This window comes from Myxine glutinosa, chromosome 12, assembly GCF_964187855.1.
Source record: "Myxine glutinosa chromosome 12, kmMyxGlut1.1, whole genome shotgun sequence".
Taxonomy (NCBI): Eukaryota; Metazoa; Chordata; class Myxini; order Myxiniformes; family Myxinidae; genus Myxine; species Myxine glutinosa.
In genome coordinates, this window is record NC_136272.1 from 14,569,513 (window position 1) to 14,586,954 (window position 17,442).

The window sequence follows — 17,442 nt, forward strand, 5'->3', positions numbered from 1 at the left end:
GTTCATCAATCCTAACTATTTCCTAAATGACTTTAACAACTTTACACTACCCGGGGTCTTTCTCCGGCCAAACCATTGGCCCTCTTACACTATGGGTTCTAAAAACCAATTCCCATTGGCCAACTGTGGTGCTTTTCAATTTGGGGTCCCACTCCCCCGATTCATCTCCCGGTGCCCTCGCACAATTTCTGGGCTGTGGCGTGTACCTCTCCCAGCGGGTCTACCCACCTGCACACCTCCACCACTGCGGTTGCCTCCGAGCTTACCTGCTCCTTACCCTAACCTAACTACCTGGGGAAGGCCCTCTGGCGCTCTCCCCACTCGGTGCCCTCTCTGGCACTGGGCTGCCCGATCCACACCCGGGATCCTCAGGCACCCACTCACAACTACCGGCTCCCAGAGCCCACCTGCGGCCTCACCTGGCCGACATCCTCACAGTGGTGGAGTGCCCAACCAACTACACACACTAACAGGCTACACGCCCAGCCATTTCCACAACACTAATGCACCCATTCACAACACCATTCTGCAACCGCACCACAAATGCCAATATCCAACCACAATTTACCTGTACCCTCTACCTAACACTTACACTACCCGCCCCGGGTATCCGTGATAGGGGTCCACTCTTCCCCCATCCACACCTTCGCACCATGCACACCACTCCGTACCACTTACTCCAACTCTCTCCACACACCTGTACTGGCACACCTGTGCTCTCACACCTGGTGCCACCTGCACCCTTCTCTCCCCAAGCGCATTCGCACTGATCCACAACACTCATTACTCACACACTGCTCCACACACCTGTCCAGTTGCACACCTGTGCAATCACACCTGTTCAATTCTCACACACACGGCATCATCTCAGCTAACTACTCCCTTCTGAAACTTGCGCTTCCCAGTCGTCCCTTTAAACTATTGCGCTCCCTCGTCATTATCATCCACACTAATCTACCTGCGTCCCCACTACAGGTATCAGTCACTAACTAAACTTAACGTTACCTAATGTCAATCTCTTCTAGATCCCTACTAATAACCTAACCCACCCGGGCTAGTTTCCACTGCCATCAACCCCATAAGCTATTGCTCCTTTGCCCCCACTATGGGAAGGGTGGCAGGGATGCCCCCCTTACCCATCGGGCCCATCGCTCACTACCAATTTTGCACATCAAATTTCAACAAATTAAAAATTTGCCAATCACTACCCATCATCTGCCAATCACTACTGCCAATCCCTTGTCAATCATCAAATTTTGTTTTTCTCTAATTTTGGGTCCAAAACACTAACCTCATCACCCAGTCTACTCAATAATGCCTCTCGGTGCGCCAATTCCTGTCCAAAGCCCGGCTTCGTAAAGCCAAGCAATGGATGCTGGTTGTTTTGTGCCGGCGGCAGGACACGTCCCGCATTCGGTGCAGGGACGGGGGCTTACCCGGGCCGAGATCCCACGCACCACCTCGGCGTGGAGCCATCCAATTGCCCGATCTCGACCTGCCGGCACGTCTCACCAAAAAGTGGTCGCCATGACGACCCTTTCTATCGGGCTGCCCGCTCCGCCTAGTGGAGCACGGACGCGGCCGTTCAAAGCGAGGCCCAGCACGCACCGAGGGCCCGATTCGGCTATAAGTCGTTATAAACTCTACCCCGTCTAACGTCGATGCTTCACCTGGACGCTTACACCCCGCAGCCCGTTCCTTGCTCACACATCCAGCCGTTTCCATGCTCCTCGTACCTTTCCTTACACACCTCGGTACACCCATTCCACTCACAGCCTTGGTCACACACCTGACCACCGAACACTTTGGCACACATTCGTTGGTCGCACACCTCACCAACACACCTCTTCGCACCCCCTCCTCTGTCACCTCCTCTGTGACAATCACAGGTGTGCTCTCATTCGCACACCCAACCACGTGCCTCACCACCAACTCCAGCGTGCATTCCCACTCACGCTCTACCATTCCAGGTGTGCATCCTTCCATCCCAGGTGTACATCCTCGCTCACCTGTCACAACTAACTCACGCTCCATGTCACTCTCACTACTTTCACCTCCATTCCTGACAACGCACTCGCCCTTACTCCCGACAGCGCACTCTTTCCTCATGCACCTGTCCGTTACACACCTCTCTCGCGCACACCCTTGCGCACACTCTCCCGTCACACCCTCTGTAACACTCACCACAGGTGTGCATTCTTCCTTGCCTTTGACAGCGCACTCTTTCCCCATGCACCTGTCCGTCACACACCTTTCTCGCGCACACCCTTGCGCACACTCTCCCGTCACACCCTCTGTAACACTTACCACACCGCGCTTCCATGTGCTCCCTCGCACACTCGCTACGACCGACTCACTCTCGCCAGCACACACTCCTTGGCACGCATTTTTTCCTCACACACCCCAGAGTCGGACTTTCTCGCACACCTCTTTTTTCGCACACCAGACCTGTCGCACACTTCACCAACGGCCTCTCACGAACACCCGGGTCCATCTCGACCCCCAAGCTTATTAAATCACCTGGCGCATCATACGCACGACCATATTGGTCACCACTTACACCGGGTCCTCTTCCTCTTCGCTTCTCCTCCATCACCTGCGAATCCCTCATCCGGTTAATGAGCACATCATCACGATCCAAACACAGACTTTGGACCAATTCTTTTATCTCCTCTTTTATCTCTTTCTTATCCCCTCTCCGTCGCTTCTTAATTTCGCTCATCCCTTCTTCCACTTCTTCTAATTTCTGCTTCACCTCCTTCATCTCTTCGTGCGCCCCTTTAAGTTCTTCCTCTAACTCCACTTTATTTTTTTCTATGTGCTCCCGCACCTCCCGCTCTTTAACCTCCATCACCTCTACCACCTTGTCCATTTTCCTCGTCAGGTCCTCATGTACCGTCTGACACTCTTTTTTAATTACCCCTACGTCCTTTTTCATCTCCTTCTGTGTCGATTTTAAACCCTCTATTACTGCTGTGTTCTTCTTTACCTGGTCCCCCAACTCCTTTTGTCCCACTGTCAGTTGTTCTACTCCCAGCGTCAACTCCTCTATACCCCCTTGCAATTTTACAGTCCCCTTTCTCACCTCCTTCTCCATGCGCTCCTTACAGTGCCTCACCTCCTCGCGCACTCCTCCGACCTCCTCACTCACTCCTCTTCTGATCTCCTCTCCCATCACTTGCATCTCCTGCCCAGATGCCACCCTCATCTGCTCCATTTCCTCCCTGTGAGCATCCAGTTTGGTTTCTACCCCCATTCTGACCCCCTCTATCTGCTGCCCCATTTGTTTAACTTCCCTTTCCGCTTGGTCCCTCATGTCCCTCAATTTGCCTTCCATACTGTTTTCTAACCCCTCTAACCCATTTTTCACTCCCTCTATCTGATTCTCCTGGGCAGCCATTCTATTTTCTACCCCCTCTAACCCCTTTTGCATCCCTTCCATTTGATTCTCTTGAGCGGCCATTCTGTTTTCTACCCCCATTAACCCCTCCTGTATTTCCCCTAATCTATTGTCTAATTTCCCAAATTTCTCGTCTAATCCCTTAAAATTATTGTCTAATCCCTCACCAGTACCCCTCGCTTCGTCCCTCATTACCCCCATTTGGTTTCCCATTACCCCCAATTGCTCACTCCGAGCCCTCGCTTCGTCCCTCATTACCCCCATTTGGCCCCCCAAGTCATTCCTCAGGTCTTCACTTGTCCGGACCATGAGCGCCTTTATTTGCATAAAAAACAAGTTCAAATCCACCGGGGGCGCTGCCACGGTCGCGGGCGCGGTGACCAGCGAGGCGCCATTTTGTGCGTTTGCTACCCTCGCTGCTTCGCTCTCCTCGCGTCCCTCAATTTGGTCCTGGACCGACCCTGCCTCACTCTCCACTACCGGACCCCAGCTGTCTTGGTCTGCCATAGCGCGACTTTCAAAATTCGGGTTTTTATTTCCGTATAACAAAATCAAATTTCGCCGTTATAATTTCGCGCGGGAAACGCGCTCCGAATCGACTCTACTACAAATTTGGGCCTAATAAATTTAGTCCCGGGTTCGAATTCCACTCCTCGACACCAATTGTTACAGACGTGGCTTAGATGTTATTTACCGAGCGGTTTGGTATGACCACGTCTGCACAAGTTACCCGATTATACCCGAACGTTGACTAATCGCGCTACACTAGGTCAATGAAGGAAAAGACACGGCTGGGATTAAAATGACACGACACCATGGATACGGTTCTCAAGACCTCCGGAGGAGATTATATTCGTTCGGAAGGTCAGATTACAGGGACGAGAGGTACAGCATAGAAAGACAAGCACTTAGAAACAATCTTATATTAACCCCAACAGACGACAGATAAACGGGACAAAAGGCTGACTCACACGGGGATTGATGGCTAGGAAAGGCAGGATCGATGGCTCCAGGTGCACCTGGGCTCAGGGACAGAATCGACTCGGTCCGGTCCAGAGATGCGGGAGGTCTCACAGCGCTCGAGGTAGTGACTTGCTCTTCTTCAAGCTGGGGGCGCATCTGACCTCACATCCGGTGAGTCGCTTCGTATATCCGGCGGGGAGTGACACGCCCTCGGCTCGTTAGCTCCGCCTCGTGGAATCGGCACGTTGCTTCTCATTGGGTGCGTGCGGGGGGTTTACCAGGCTCCGCCCTTGACGAGGAGCTGACAGCCAGCCCCTTCGTGGTAACCCCGTGGAGCGCATGGTCATGGCGGCTAACCGAGCTGGTGGGAGGACGCACACTCCCCCCGCGCGCCGTGGTTGTAGTTGTTGTTGTAGCTGTAGTTGTTGTTGTTGTTGTTGTTTGGGGAAGAAGATGGAAGGAGGTATGGGAAAGGCCCTAAACTCACTACTGGTGCCATATAATCACATTCTGGTGCAACGAAGAGTCAGAATTAATGGAAAGGAGTCCTTAACTGACATAGACTAAGAATAACTAGCAAGATGTCCGAAAGTTGTCTACGTGAGATGCGGTGGACCTGGGCACGACATTTAATGGGGGAAAAAGGGGAAGGTCGGCTCTACTGATTGTTGTTTACAGACAATGGGACTAGGGAATGGGGGATTGGGGATAGTTGGGGAGTATTGGGGAAATAGGGGAATATTTACAAGCGGATATGGAGGCCAAATTCCATATTCGCAACAATATATATATATAGATATATATATATATATATATATATATATATATATATATATATATATATATATATATATATATATATATATATATATATAGATATATATATAGATATATATATATATATATAGATATATATATATAGATATATATATATATATATAGATATATATATATATAGATATATATATTGTCGCGATCCCGCCTGGTAAATGTTCCCAGCACGGAATACGGACGTGAATGTCCGGGCTTCAAGTAATCCACGGAGTGGACAAAAGAGACGTAATCAACACAATTGTGTTTTAATCGGCCTTCTAGGGGTAAGGCACGATGCTTTATTGGCTCGATCACAAAAACCATGAAAGGTAACAAATGGAATAGGCTGCACAAGCCGGCAGGAACGGTCGGCCACAGACGCTCCAACAAGACGCAGGTAAGATCTCTCGCGGCTCCAATCGACGAGCTCCGGGACTCGAAGGATACCAGGATGGAATACCACACAAGGCCGCCAGGAACGGTCGGCCAGGAGCTCCAACACGAAGCAGGCAATTATAGGACTCACAGTTCCAATCTACGATCTCCGGGAATCACTCGTTCTCTTCCGGAATCACTCACTCGTACAATCCATAACTATAAACGATCAGCACAACTCGCTGTCGTGAGGCGTAACGAAAGTTCCCTCGCCTCGAGGCCTCGAACCTCCGAGCTGCGTCCGTATCATGAGATGGCGGCCGCGCTCTCTGACCCTCCACCAATCACGTCCCGACTCGCCTCCCAATCGCGTGAGGCTCCAAGGAGGTTACGTCAGTGGTGGGCGGGGCACTCATTTTGGGTGAGAACAAAGGTGGTTTCACCGGGGGGTTTCTCACAATATATATATAGATATATATATAGATATATATAGATATATATATATATAGTTTATGGATTTGAGAATTGTGTTTTTTTTATTGTAATTGTAAAATATCACCCTCCTTCCTCCATTTGTTGTGTATAAAGGTCAAAGGTCGTTCCCGTTAGTTATTCCATATACCACACGTAGCCAATCGTAGATTTCCTCCTTGTTCAGTAGTTATCTCCTTATTATGTGTATTAGATTAAGGCTGTCTTCCATTAATTAACACTCCATTGCACCAAATTCAAACAAGGTAGATTCCTTTCACATTCCCCTTTCAACAATTGCCAACTGCATTGAGCGGTTTGCTGCATTCTGCCGCTGCTGTGGGGTTGTTGTTGTTTTCGCTGCAAGACTCCATTAGCCACGAGGTCATCTCGGAGCCGAAGGTGGGAGGAGTCGGCCCAGCGCCGGGAACAAGGCGTGGCCTTGCCAACACCTCCTCTAAGGGCGGGATCGGCGAGTCCTCACGACCAATCAGGGCCGAGGCGAGCTCACCGATGGGCGTGTCCGGGAGGCCGGCGGCTTGATCGCCCGAGGCGATATATAAACGCGCGCGGAAGCCTTTGCGAGGGTCGAGAGAAATGGGAGGGAGTTCAAGAGAGTTCAAGAGAGAGAGAACCCGTCGCCAGCCAGACCCCCCCCCCCCACCCCCCAGCAGCTTTGACTCCACCAAGCAGCGTTGGCTCCACCAGCAGCTTTGACTCCACCAAGCAGCGTTGGCTCCACCAGGCAGCTTTAACTCGACCGGCAGAGCTCGTCCCGCGGCAGCTCGCACGACCGCAGCTTGGGCGGTGCCGACCGTGGCCGCGGAGGAACGGAGCTGCCGCTCCCAGGCCCGATCAGTACACAGTTCCCGTGGACCTCCCTCTCCCTCCAGCCATCCACCTCCTGCATTCGTTCCTGCCATCATTCCCCGTGTAAGTGTGCTCGTTGTCTGTCTTTGTCTTGTCCTTGGGGTTAAGTAAGACTGATATATATAAGCTAATCATTGCACTGTGTCTCCTGGCTCCTTTCTGTCGTTATTTTCTTATCCTTTTCTCCTTGGTTATTTTGATGATTTGTAAATAATAATAATAAATTAGATTTGTTCTTCCTACCTTGCCTTTCTTTCCCTTACATCCGTCGTCGTTGTGATTTCCCTCATTGGACACCTGTGGCACGATTTGGCCAACGTTTCAGGATCGGGTTTAGTCTTTGCTAATGACTCGAACTTCGGGTTTCTAAAAACCGCTCGGCAACTAGACCATCCAAACCGGGGTTCGAGCGGGAGTCCCTCCCTTGCTCGCGGTCAGGAGTGGCAATCAGGTCCTTGGGACTTTTTGTAGACCAAATACTCTGGCTGCACCCGACCGGGAGGAGCGTTGGGACCCCCAGGACTCACGTCGGTCAGTCGCGGACAAGGGGACTAATCCCCCCCTTCTTAAGGGGAGAAGGCCGACGGAGAGATCAGTAACAATATATAATATATATATATATATATATATATATCCACATCTATCTATAATTCCAGTAATCTCTGTGTGTATGTGTGTGTGTCGTTTGTCTGTGACCGCTGTTTCTCGACAACCACGGGTCCGATATACTTGAAACTTGCCAGGTATATTGCTGGGGACCCGAGGATGTGCCTTTTCAAGGTTTGAAATTAATCGGACAAGTGGTTCCCAAGGTATGGTCACCGTACTCGCAAGCCGTTCGCTTTGGCTTTGCGAATGGACCCAAACCATTTCATGTAAATAGAGGGGGGGGGGGGGGTTCTGTGGTCGTTACTGCCACGTGGTTTCAAAGTTTTTTTTTGTTGTTGTTGTTTGCACGCATGTTTTTTTGCACCCACGTATGGGCATGCCCTAGTATATATAACACACACACACACACACACACACATATATATATATATATATATATATATATATATATATATATATATATATATATATATATATATATATATGTTGGGGGTGTGTGGTTGAAAATGAAACTATTTTGTGTGTGAGGGGGATGTAGTGAGGGAGAAACAGTGAGGGAAAGTGAAAACTAAATGGTTGCGTCATATTATCGTGACTGAATAGCAGCAAGTTGAGACGCTTCTGTTATCTGTACCCTGTTGATTAAACATGTCAGCTGTTTGAGCTCCCAGTCGATGCGAGTGCACTGCTTCCGTGCATTATTGCTTCCTGCTTCCGTGCATTATGTGCTGCTCAGGTGTGGGAGGCAGAACAGCAGAAAACGAAGAGTGAACTGGAGCACCGAGTGACATCTGAACGTTACAGCCATGCTGCGGCTCGCACGAGACAACATGAGAAGAAACTTAAACGTGTCATCAAAAAGTCTCGGTGTGCAGCACCACCAACATGCAGAGCTCTTGGTGTTAATGTTTGTCATGCTTATTGCACAACCACAACTGATGTTGCAAGTTTGGAGGGAGGGTTGCATCTCAGACTCAATCATTTACTCGTGCAACCTGATAAGATGGACTTTTCTCAACTTGTACATCTTAAAGTTCTTGTAAGGTAACGAGCAGATTGCAGTCTTTACCCAAGCTACACATTTATAATAATGTCATCAGAGGTAATAATGCAGCATTGTACTGATATTTCTTTCAGTTGTAGTTTTAATTCAAGAAATGCTTCCTCTAGTACATGTTTCAATATCCCTGTCCACTCTTTCTGTTTTCAGACCGTATTTTGACCTGAAAGTGAAGTATTACGTTCATATGGAGGTACGATGATCTCCGTCTCTTTATTATATTTGTAAAGTTCAAGGTTTACAGGGACTTGTTTTTGCAAGAAAATCCAAAAATACAGTAAAAATAAAACGTCATTGGTTAGCAAATCCACAGATTGGCATCATTGGGTGACTATGGTGATTAAACAGGTGCTTTAAACATTTAACCACCGGTTCTGCAGCCCCCAGATGTCTGATTTCATCGAGTTGTTTGTGTGTTCCATCAGCTGGGCTAAAAATAGATTTTCAGCCTAATTTGTAGCAAAAGGAAAACATGAAATGTATGAGTTCGGCCTCTTGTGTTACCTATGGAAAGCAACTGAAGCAGCGTGTGGAACAGCTGCAAACAGCCGTCGCGAGTGCAAAGCAGCGCTATGGGGCAACACTCAACGGCCTCGAACAGATCTCGGAGGAGATTCATCACCGGCGAAAGATGTCTCTGGGTCAACGAGGCTGTGGCGTTGGGGCTGAGGAGAAGGATAACTTCACAGAGGAGCTGGCTGCTATGCATCTCCATGTTGGCTCCTTCTCAGGTGTGGTTTATGGTTGAACTTCTGAAATCGACATTTAAAGGGACTGTGTTTTCTTTTTGTTTTATTTTCCTGTATGTATTGTGGGTACATGATAAACGGACAGTCATTGATTGGTGTTTGTTTTTAATGTGTGGTTCATTACTTCACCTGCTCCTTTTGTTTGTTTTTGGTTTTCCTTGTGGTAAATTTGCTTCCAGACCTGTCGGACATTTTTGAAGAAGAGAGCAGTGTTTATGGGCCATCGGAAAATGAGAGTGATGACGGAACGGACGTCTCTAGCTTGAGCTCCTGTCCTTCGGACTCTTCCAATGCTCTGGACGCATCGACGACTGTCACTCGACACTCGGCCTGCAGTTCTGATGTGGACTCGCATCGAGACCTTTTAAGGGTTTCTTCTCTACAGCGAGTGGCAGTTCAAATGCTTGGACCAAGGAGTGAGTGTGTCGGGGCTATTTGTCCCAAACAACCCACCTCCATATGCTCACAGCAAGGTAAGTGGCCTTCAATGCCAGGTTTAGTACTCAAGCAAGCATTTATAGACATCATTGCAATAATTTACATCTGTAGTTCCTTCCAGCATAAAATTTCCACTTATCCAGAGAAAAAATGCGGTTGGTTGGTGTTACGTGGTCCCCTCGGTGAATACCTGGTCTCAGTGACCCCCGGACCGTGAGAGGAACTTCGCCAGAAAGCTGTATTATATATGCGCTTTCGCCACGCAATCCATATGAATTTCACCCAAGAGACAACTGACGTTCAAGGATATATTTCAATGGTAATGATACCATACAATTTCAATGACACCACCACGGAGATTTTCCCCGAGCAATCAACAATACACAACCATCAACAATATTTCAATGACACAACCACGGAGATTTTCCCCGAGCAATCAACAATACACTACCATCAACAATTCCCCAGCCACAATCAATTCCCTATGAGTAAGATGGCCATCTTATATCCGGGTGTCCCGGTGAGTACTCACGACACCCTTTTGGTCTCGGTCCCGCACAATGTCTCTGGGCCCCTCCTGACCAAGATGATGGTCGGCGTCACCGCACTCGGGCGGTTGAACGAACCCCGGGTGGACGTGTTTCCACCGGGCAGGTATCGTACCAGGCACCCCGGCTACAGCCCCTCGTGGCCACGCGAAGCGGGGACGGGAAAGCAAGCCAACAGCCCCACGCCGCTTGCCAGGCGTGTTAGGCCCCAACGGGCGACCCGTACGCGTCTTTTTAGACGGTGTCGCGCACGGCGCCAAACGCTGGATCGGTGCACGGCCACACGACAGTTTGCCGTCCACCGGGCAGGTCTCCGTCCCGGTAACTCCTCTCGCCAGACAGGCTTCGGAACGCCGCTTTTCCACGCAGCGCAAGGTCGATCCCACCTTTTGTCGGAGCGGGGCGAGGAAGAAGAATCCTCGTCCTTTTTTCCTCGTGTCTTTTTCTCTTCCCTTTCCGGTCACTTCCGTTTCCGGCCACTCCCTCAGAAGGGCTCCTGACCCTCCAACCACAACAACTACACAACAACTTAATATACTACACACGGATAAGCAAAGACCTGAATGGTAATTCACATACATTCACATAAATATGTAACATTGGGTCGATGCATCGCGTTTCCACCATGCAGCATAGTGGTATGTCCATCAACCCGACACGGAATTCAATTGCAATAATAAAAAGGTTTATTAAAATAAAAGCCAGGAAACAAAGAAATGCTCAGTAAACTAAAATTCCTAAATGGAGCACTCCCATACAGACACGTATACAACACAAGGGGATGATAAAATAAACGAAAGTAAAAATGCAGTGTACTCAGCTTTGAACGGCTCTTGAACCTCGTCGGAGATCGTTGGGGCCCAGTGTCCCTGTACGGGAAAACACGCCTTGGTGCGCAGTTCGTTCACCCGCCAGCCACAGCATGGGTCCCCGAGTCCGTGTGCGGGAAAGCAGGCCTTGGCGCGCAGTTCGTTCCTCCAGCCGCCGAGCGCGAAGCGAGCAGGCCATGCCCGTCCACTCACCGTCTGCTTCACACAGCACCGCGGTCTCTCAGCGTGGACAGCCCCCCACACCATTAGCACCAACGAGCCAGGGAAAGGAAAATGCGGCCACTCAAACCGATCGCCCGGACCAAAAAGCACCAATGGCCGACTGCACGACACCAATGTCCTTGGCCCAAGAGATCGGAAAATGTGAATGTTCGCAATGAAATCCAGAACTAAGAAGAAGACGAAATGTGACCGCTTTTCGTCAGCTCGGGACCTAAAGAGAGAGATGTATAAAATGCCGACTGCACGCGATCAAATCCAGAAGCAGAGAGAGAGAATATGTCGGAACCCCAAATATTTTGTACCCAGGGCTCTTACGTCATCAGACGATGTCCGTGCGGGCTCCTATCAGCGAGTGCCATCTCATCACTCTATGGCCGTCCTGACCAATGGTTCTTTGGGGCGTGGCCTCACGGCCACTTGCTGGCCTTTGTGATCACCCGGTTCGGTGGTATCAGCGGTAGTTGAATGTCCTATTTCCTGCTCGTTTTATTTAGTGTTATTTTTAGGTGTGGAGTGCATGGGGGGTGTGGTGTATGTTATCACGAAAAAAAGGAGAAATCACAGAGGCCATTTACATGCAGGGGATTTACCTTTAATCCCTAACTAATTAAGATACATTCTTACACGACATCCGGTCTAACTGGTCCCTGCTAACGTACATGTGGGGTTTCTTCTTCTTCATCGTGACATTTGAAGCACACTATACTGTACAATTCTACCTGGACTAAGGTAATCCATTGCCTACCCCCCCCCCCCCCCATAAACGTAACAATATTTTATGTGTGTGTGTGTGTGTGTGTGTTAATTTTATATGATGAAATGAGCCGTTATTGTGTCATCGGTGACTTAGAAGTCGCATGTTGGAGTCAGACTCGGCTGCATGTTGTCCACATGAAGCTAGGGCCAGGTACCAGCACATTTGTCTTTCTGCAGTGACGTTTGTCCTTCGCTACCTGGATTTTGTGCCTCAAAACATGTAACAGCGCCAGGTTATGTGGTCTTCTGTATTTTTCCAACATTTCAGACTGGCCAAAAACCTGAAATTGCCCTTTATAGCGGCCCAAACGATTTCCATCTTCTTTTTGGACAATCAAGGAACGTTTTTGGCCCAAGCCTTTCACAAACTGGCTGGCTCGGCCTGTCGTTTGAATGAAAGTGGTAGGAATTTGTAATTTTTTCCCAATGTCGGCAATTACGCTTCATGTAAAACACTGTGCGATCTTTCACGTCCACTAACAACCTGTGCTAGCAAATGGTCCTTCCAATGGCCATCTCACAAATTGATCCATTGCCCTGCTTCATTACCACCAGGATGACAATTTACAGCTAGGTTTTTGTATACAGAATCGAGTTTTGTATACAGAAGGTTTGACATTCAAACATAGGTAATACATTTCAAGGATCAGATTGACTCTCAGGACACAACTGTGGAAATATTGTTGCAGTGGACTTCAGTAAGTCCTCAATTTGGGTTTTGAGTTGCAAGGTCTCAAGTTCAAGTTTTTCAAGTTTTATTTTTTATCATTATTACTTTTTTATTTTTTGCTTTACAGAAGCGAGGCTCATTGATCTCAATAAACTGAGTCCAAAAATGTTGACCTTGATTGCACCTGTTGGATTTTAATCCTAGACTAGAAAGCATCTCAAAATAGAACGCATCTGCGTCGGCTTTGTACTCAAACTAATCCCTTTCACATGTTGACCCAGTTATTCATTATTTTCTCCATATTCTCAAAATAAAGGATTGTTGAAAATTTGATGACAAAAGTGCAAATGGTAAAAGGTTAAGGCCAGGACACACATTACACCTGAAAACATACCGCTCCCCAAGAAAGAAAATCAAAGCCATACACCAGCTCGCAGTACCATTGTTCCAATATAGCTGCGGAATAATAAACTGGGCCCAATCAGAAATCAACAAGTTAGACATCAAAACAAGAAAACTCCTTACCATCCACAAAATGTTTTACAAAAACCAGTGCAACAAACTATTATCAGAACAACTTTACACACAACGGCACAACAAAGTATGCAGAGTGATTCATTGGCATTTCTGCAAAAATGTAAACATCCAGGTCCCAGAAAACTCATGGAAACATGAACCAAAGGCAATCATTGAAAATGAGGACGTCATGATTACGTACGACCTTATAAATTCCATTAAGTGTGAACATAGAAAACAAAGCATTGCGTCCGGACATAGTACTCAGGAACAAAAAGTAAAAGACAGCATTGCTGATTGAGATAACAGTACCCAGCGATTTTGGCCTAAACAATGCAGAAATCAAGAAAATGACCAAATACCAGGACCTCAAAAATGAGGTCAAGAGATCTTGGAAGCTGAAGAGCGTCGAAATTGTACCAGTGATAACTGGGGCAACATGAATGATGAAGAAGAACCTCACTGAGTTTTTAAAACCATCCCCGGGAATATTACCACAAATGAAATGCAACTGGAGGCAATCCGGGGTTCGGTGATGATCCTGAAAAGAGCCCTTGAACACTGAAAAAGTTGAACAGCTTGATTTGCTGGAAGGGTGGAGTAAAAATCCATTATTTGTCTTTTATATTTATGAAGAGGTGTGTAATGTGATTGTTTTGTTTCAATCCGATCTCCTGTTGAAAGATAATTATTGATGCTACATTTTCATTGACGTTATTTTTCAGAAGTAGTTTTGTATTTGCCAAAAGAAGAGAGCACGGGGAATGGAAATGGATGTTCGGTGGGAAATCAGACGGAACGGTCATCTGGAATGAAACGGCCGACAGAGGGGTGTTTGAAGATGAGCGACAAGTCGTTGAGGCACGAAAAGAAAGACTTCCTGGAACCAAACCTTGACTGAAGTTTGTTTTGCATAAAACACAATTAATTCAATGTATACTCAAATATTTTCAGCATTTGTAGTTAATATTGTTTTGATGTCAAAATGCATCACCTGCAAATAACATCGAAATTAAGAGACAAGTATCGAGGAGATTGTACTTGATGTTTAACACGAAACTACGTGGCTTAATGTCAAGCCAAGTATAAATAGATTCGAACTTTATTTTCGATGTCGTAATGCAATTCATTGTAATTACAAATTCTGTTGACATCATGAACAAGTTATGAATTGTTTTTACACAATGCTGTCAAACGAATAGCTTCCATAGTTTTGTTTCCAGAGGCATCTTGTTTACACGTGAAAATGTCTTTAGGTTGACAATGAGAGTTTGCTGACGTGTGTGGAATTTAGAGATTTGTACTTTTTGTATCTGGTTATAAAATGCGAGAAGTAGATCCAGGGAGTTTTGTTTGTTTGTTTGTTTTTGCTAGTAACTATTATATTAACAGTATATTGGTGAATCTATGGTATTTCAAACTTGATGATCTGAGTGCAATTTTTCTGTATTGATGGTGAATTTTCATTAAAAAAAATAGTTTTGTTTACTCTTCATCTTCATTTTTAATACTCCTCCACCAGGTGTATACGTGTTGGTGGGTTTGTTTCTACAATGTTGTAAGTTTTAATGGTACCTCAGATTATTCAATTCCTTGGAGTACTTGCTAAACTACCAGTTGGGGTTTTCTCCCTTTTTTCTGCCGATGTCCGAGCTGTATCTTTTGTCCGAGCCTGCTTGGACTTTTAGAATGAAATTGGGCAATGGGATAATGGGAATACAAATATACGGGGTTGACATGTTTTTTGACATTGACCTAATTTTTAAAATCATGACCGAATTATGGATATTTTAACTTTTTTCACCAAAACTCAAGCCTTGTCTGATGAGAATAAAATTCCACTCTCTAAATAGCATAGACCTAGAGGAAGGCACATTTATGCTTTATTTGTATCATACTCCTCCAGGTTAAAGGTCAAGGTCAAATTGCAGTTTGAACAAAAATAACACGTTTCTTGTCATCTCTCAATTTCGTCAATACAGAATCTCAAAGGTCTCTTGGCTTTCCAAGATGTTCTTGCATTGTAGTATTGTACCTGTACTGAAGTTGTGCACCTGATATTTGATTAGTGTATTTGACATACTTTTCACAGATTGTGACCTATTTAACAAAAAACAATTGTGTTCATACCTTGAATAATGTTCCTCGATTTTCACGATGTTGAGTTTTATGGATACATTGTAGATGGGGGACACGTTTTCTTGATTTACACTCTATCCCTGAATGTTGAAGGTCAAGGTCGTATGGCGGTCATATAATATGGCCATCATTGGGTCGCGAGTACTGGGGGAGGCTTACCCTTGGTGATCGCTTTGTGATCACAGATATATATTTTTATATTGAGCCATGCACATCTGAGGGTGGTTCAAATTTGACATTAACTTGTGTCTATAAAAGGCAGAGTAATGGATGTAGATAAATAATGTTATACGAGCAGAAACCCATGGTAAAAATACCACGGTATAAAAAAAAGAAAACTAAGCCTTTTATTCTTGTGCTGGCTGTTAGAGCTCAAAAATGGGAGGTTATATATTTTTAACAGCAAAAAACAGCTTGACAGTTCCTCTCCCCTCCCTCCCACCTCATCACAGAGTTGAGGTGATTGACTTGACTTGATATTGACACCTCTACCTTGACCTGATTGACTTCTGTTGTTCATTTTTAAACTTGAAACGATCAAAATAACTTCACCTTACAAATTAAAATTTTCTTAAAACCAAACATTATTATTTAATAAATGTTATATTCTATAGTTGGTCCATATAAACAATTTATTACGTATAGAGTTTTCAAAATAGTTTAATTACATAGTTGGAAAAGAGTTAACTCACCTAAAATAAAGTATATTTACCCCAGGAATATGAAAATATATAATTACATTACTGTTCGATCCCCAACTTCAGTTTTCAGTCGCCGTACTTTTACAAAGTACGATTAATAACTAATTTCCGGAAGTCAAATGGAGTTCCGCCTCCGGTTTTGCCGGCGAGGTTGTGTTTTTTCCAAGATCTCCACGCTATCAGTCAAGTAATTGTTCCTGTTTGTATTTTTGTCAAAACTGTATTTTTATTTTACGGTGTGTGTACCTACTGTGTGTCTCTAGGAAGATCTCGTTGTAAATCATGCATACCTGTATAAAATTGTCGGTTATTTCCTGCCACATTTTTCAGGCCTGGTCTTTTAAGTTTCCTGCCTTGAGGCCTTGTTGTCTTCTTTCAGCGGTCGTTTGTGGTCCATTTACTTTTGTTCTCTCACTGTTTTTCCCAGTCTTCTTTTCACCCCATACTTCCCCGAACATCTTACCCTTTGTTTAAAATCTTAATTCAAAAAAAACAAATTTTTTTTTTCTTCTTTGTTTGTGTTCGTTCTTTGATCACGTGTTTCACCTCAATTTCCCCAGATAGTTTTCATGGTTTAGTTTTAAAATGTTTAAACTTTCCCCTGAAGTGTTGTATTCTGTTGTATATTATAACACATTTTTCTTCTTCTTCTTTAAAAGGTTACTTTCGACTTGCTCACCAAATCTCTTCATTTCAAATAAAAATTCCATCTCTTACAGTTCTTCCATCCTACATTCCCTAAACTCACCTGCATTCCACCCCTCCTCCAACGTTTTCAAACGGATCTCTGACTCGAAAATCACAAGAAACTAATTTTGCAATAAATGTTCGTTTTCCATTAATCGTCCAACACTTTCTAAAATCCAAACCCACCCCTCCCCTCCTAATCTTCCCCATCACCCATCCCTTTCAAATCTCCCCCCTTGCCCCTTCCCTCCTAAACTCCCCCCTTGCCCCTTCCCTCCTAAACTCCCCCCTCACCCCTCCCCTCCCAAACTCTCTCACCCCTCCCCTCACCCTGCCCCTCCTAAATTCCCCCCTCACCCCTTCCCTTAAAACTCATCCTGGAGGTGGGGTTGCTATCTTCATCAAAAACTCTTCCTCGCTCTCCCTGCACTGCCCTTTCTCCACCTCACCCCCAGGAGTACCTCTGCCTACGGCTTCCCCTTTGCTCCCACCTTTTGTTCATATGTGTTGTACCGTCCATCCAAACATTATTCAAAGATGGCTGAACGGATCTTCATCAAACTTTCAGAGGTTCATCAATGAGTGCCTGGGAGGGTTTTCGGCAAAAAGAAAAAAAAAAAATTGA

The 17,442-nt window shown here is 46.0% G+C and overlaps 1 protein-coding gene across 3 annotated transcripts in view; it reads left to right on the forward strand.

Annotated features, from left to right (window-relative positions):
* LOC137438192 (SH3 domain-binding protein 5) overlaps positions 1-14,783 on the forward strand; it is a 32,361-nt gene extending 17,578 nt beyond the window's left edge. For all 3 annotated transcript variants that reach the window (XM_078766490.1, XM_068133225.2, XM_068133226.2), the window contains exons 5-9: positions 8,238-8,368; positions 8,712-8,754; positions 9,076-9,292; positions 9,490-9,783; positions 14,016-14,783. In XM_078766490.1, the coding sequence (XP_078622616.1) occupies positions 8,238-8,368; positions 8,712-8,754; positions 9,076-9,292; positions 9,490-9,783; positions 14,016-14,191 (861 nt within the window). In that variant the 3' untranslated portion in view covers positions 14,192-14,783. The remainder of the gene's footprint in view (positions 1-8,237; positions 8,369-8,711; positions 8,755-9,075; positions 9,293-9,489; positions 9,784-14,015) is intronic.
* The last annotated feature ends 2,659 nt before the right edge of the window (positions 14,784-17,442 follow it).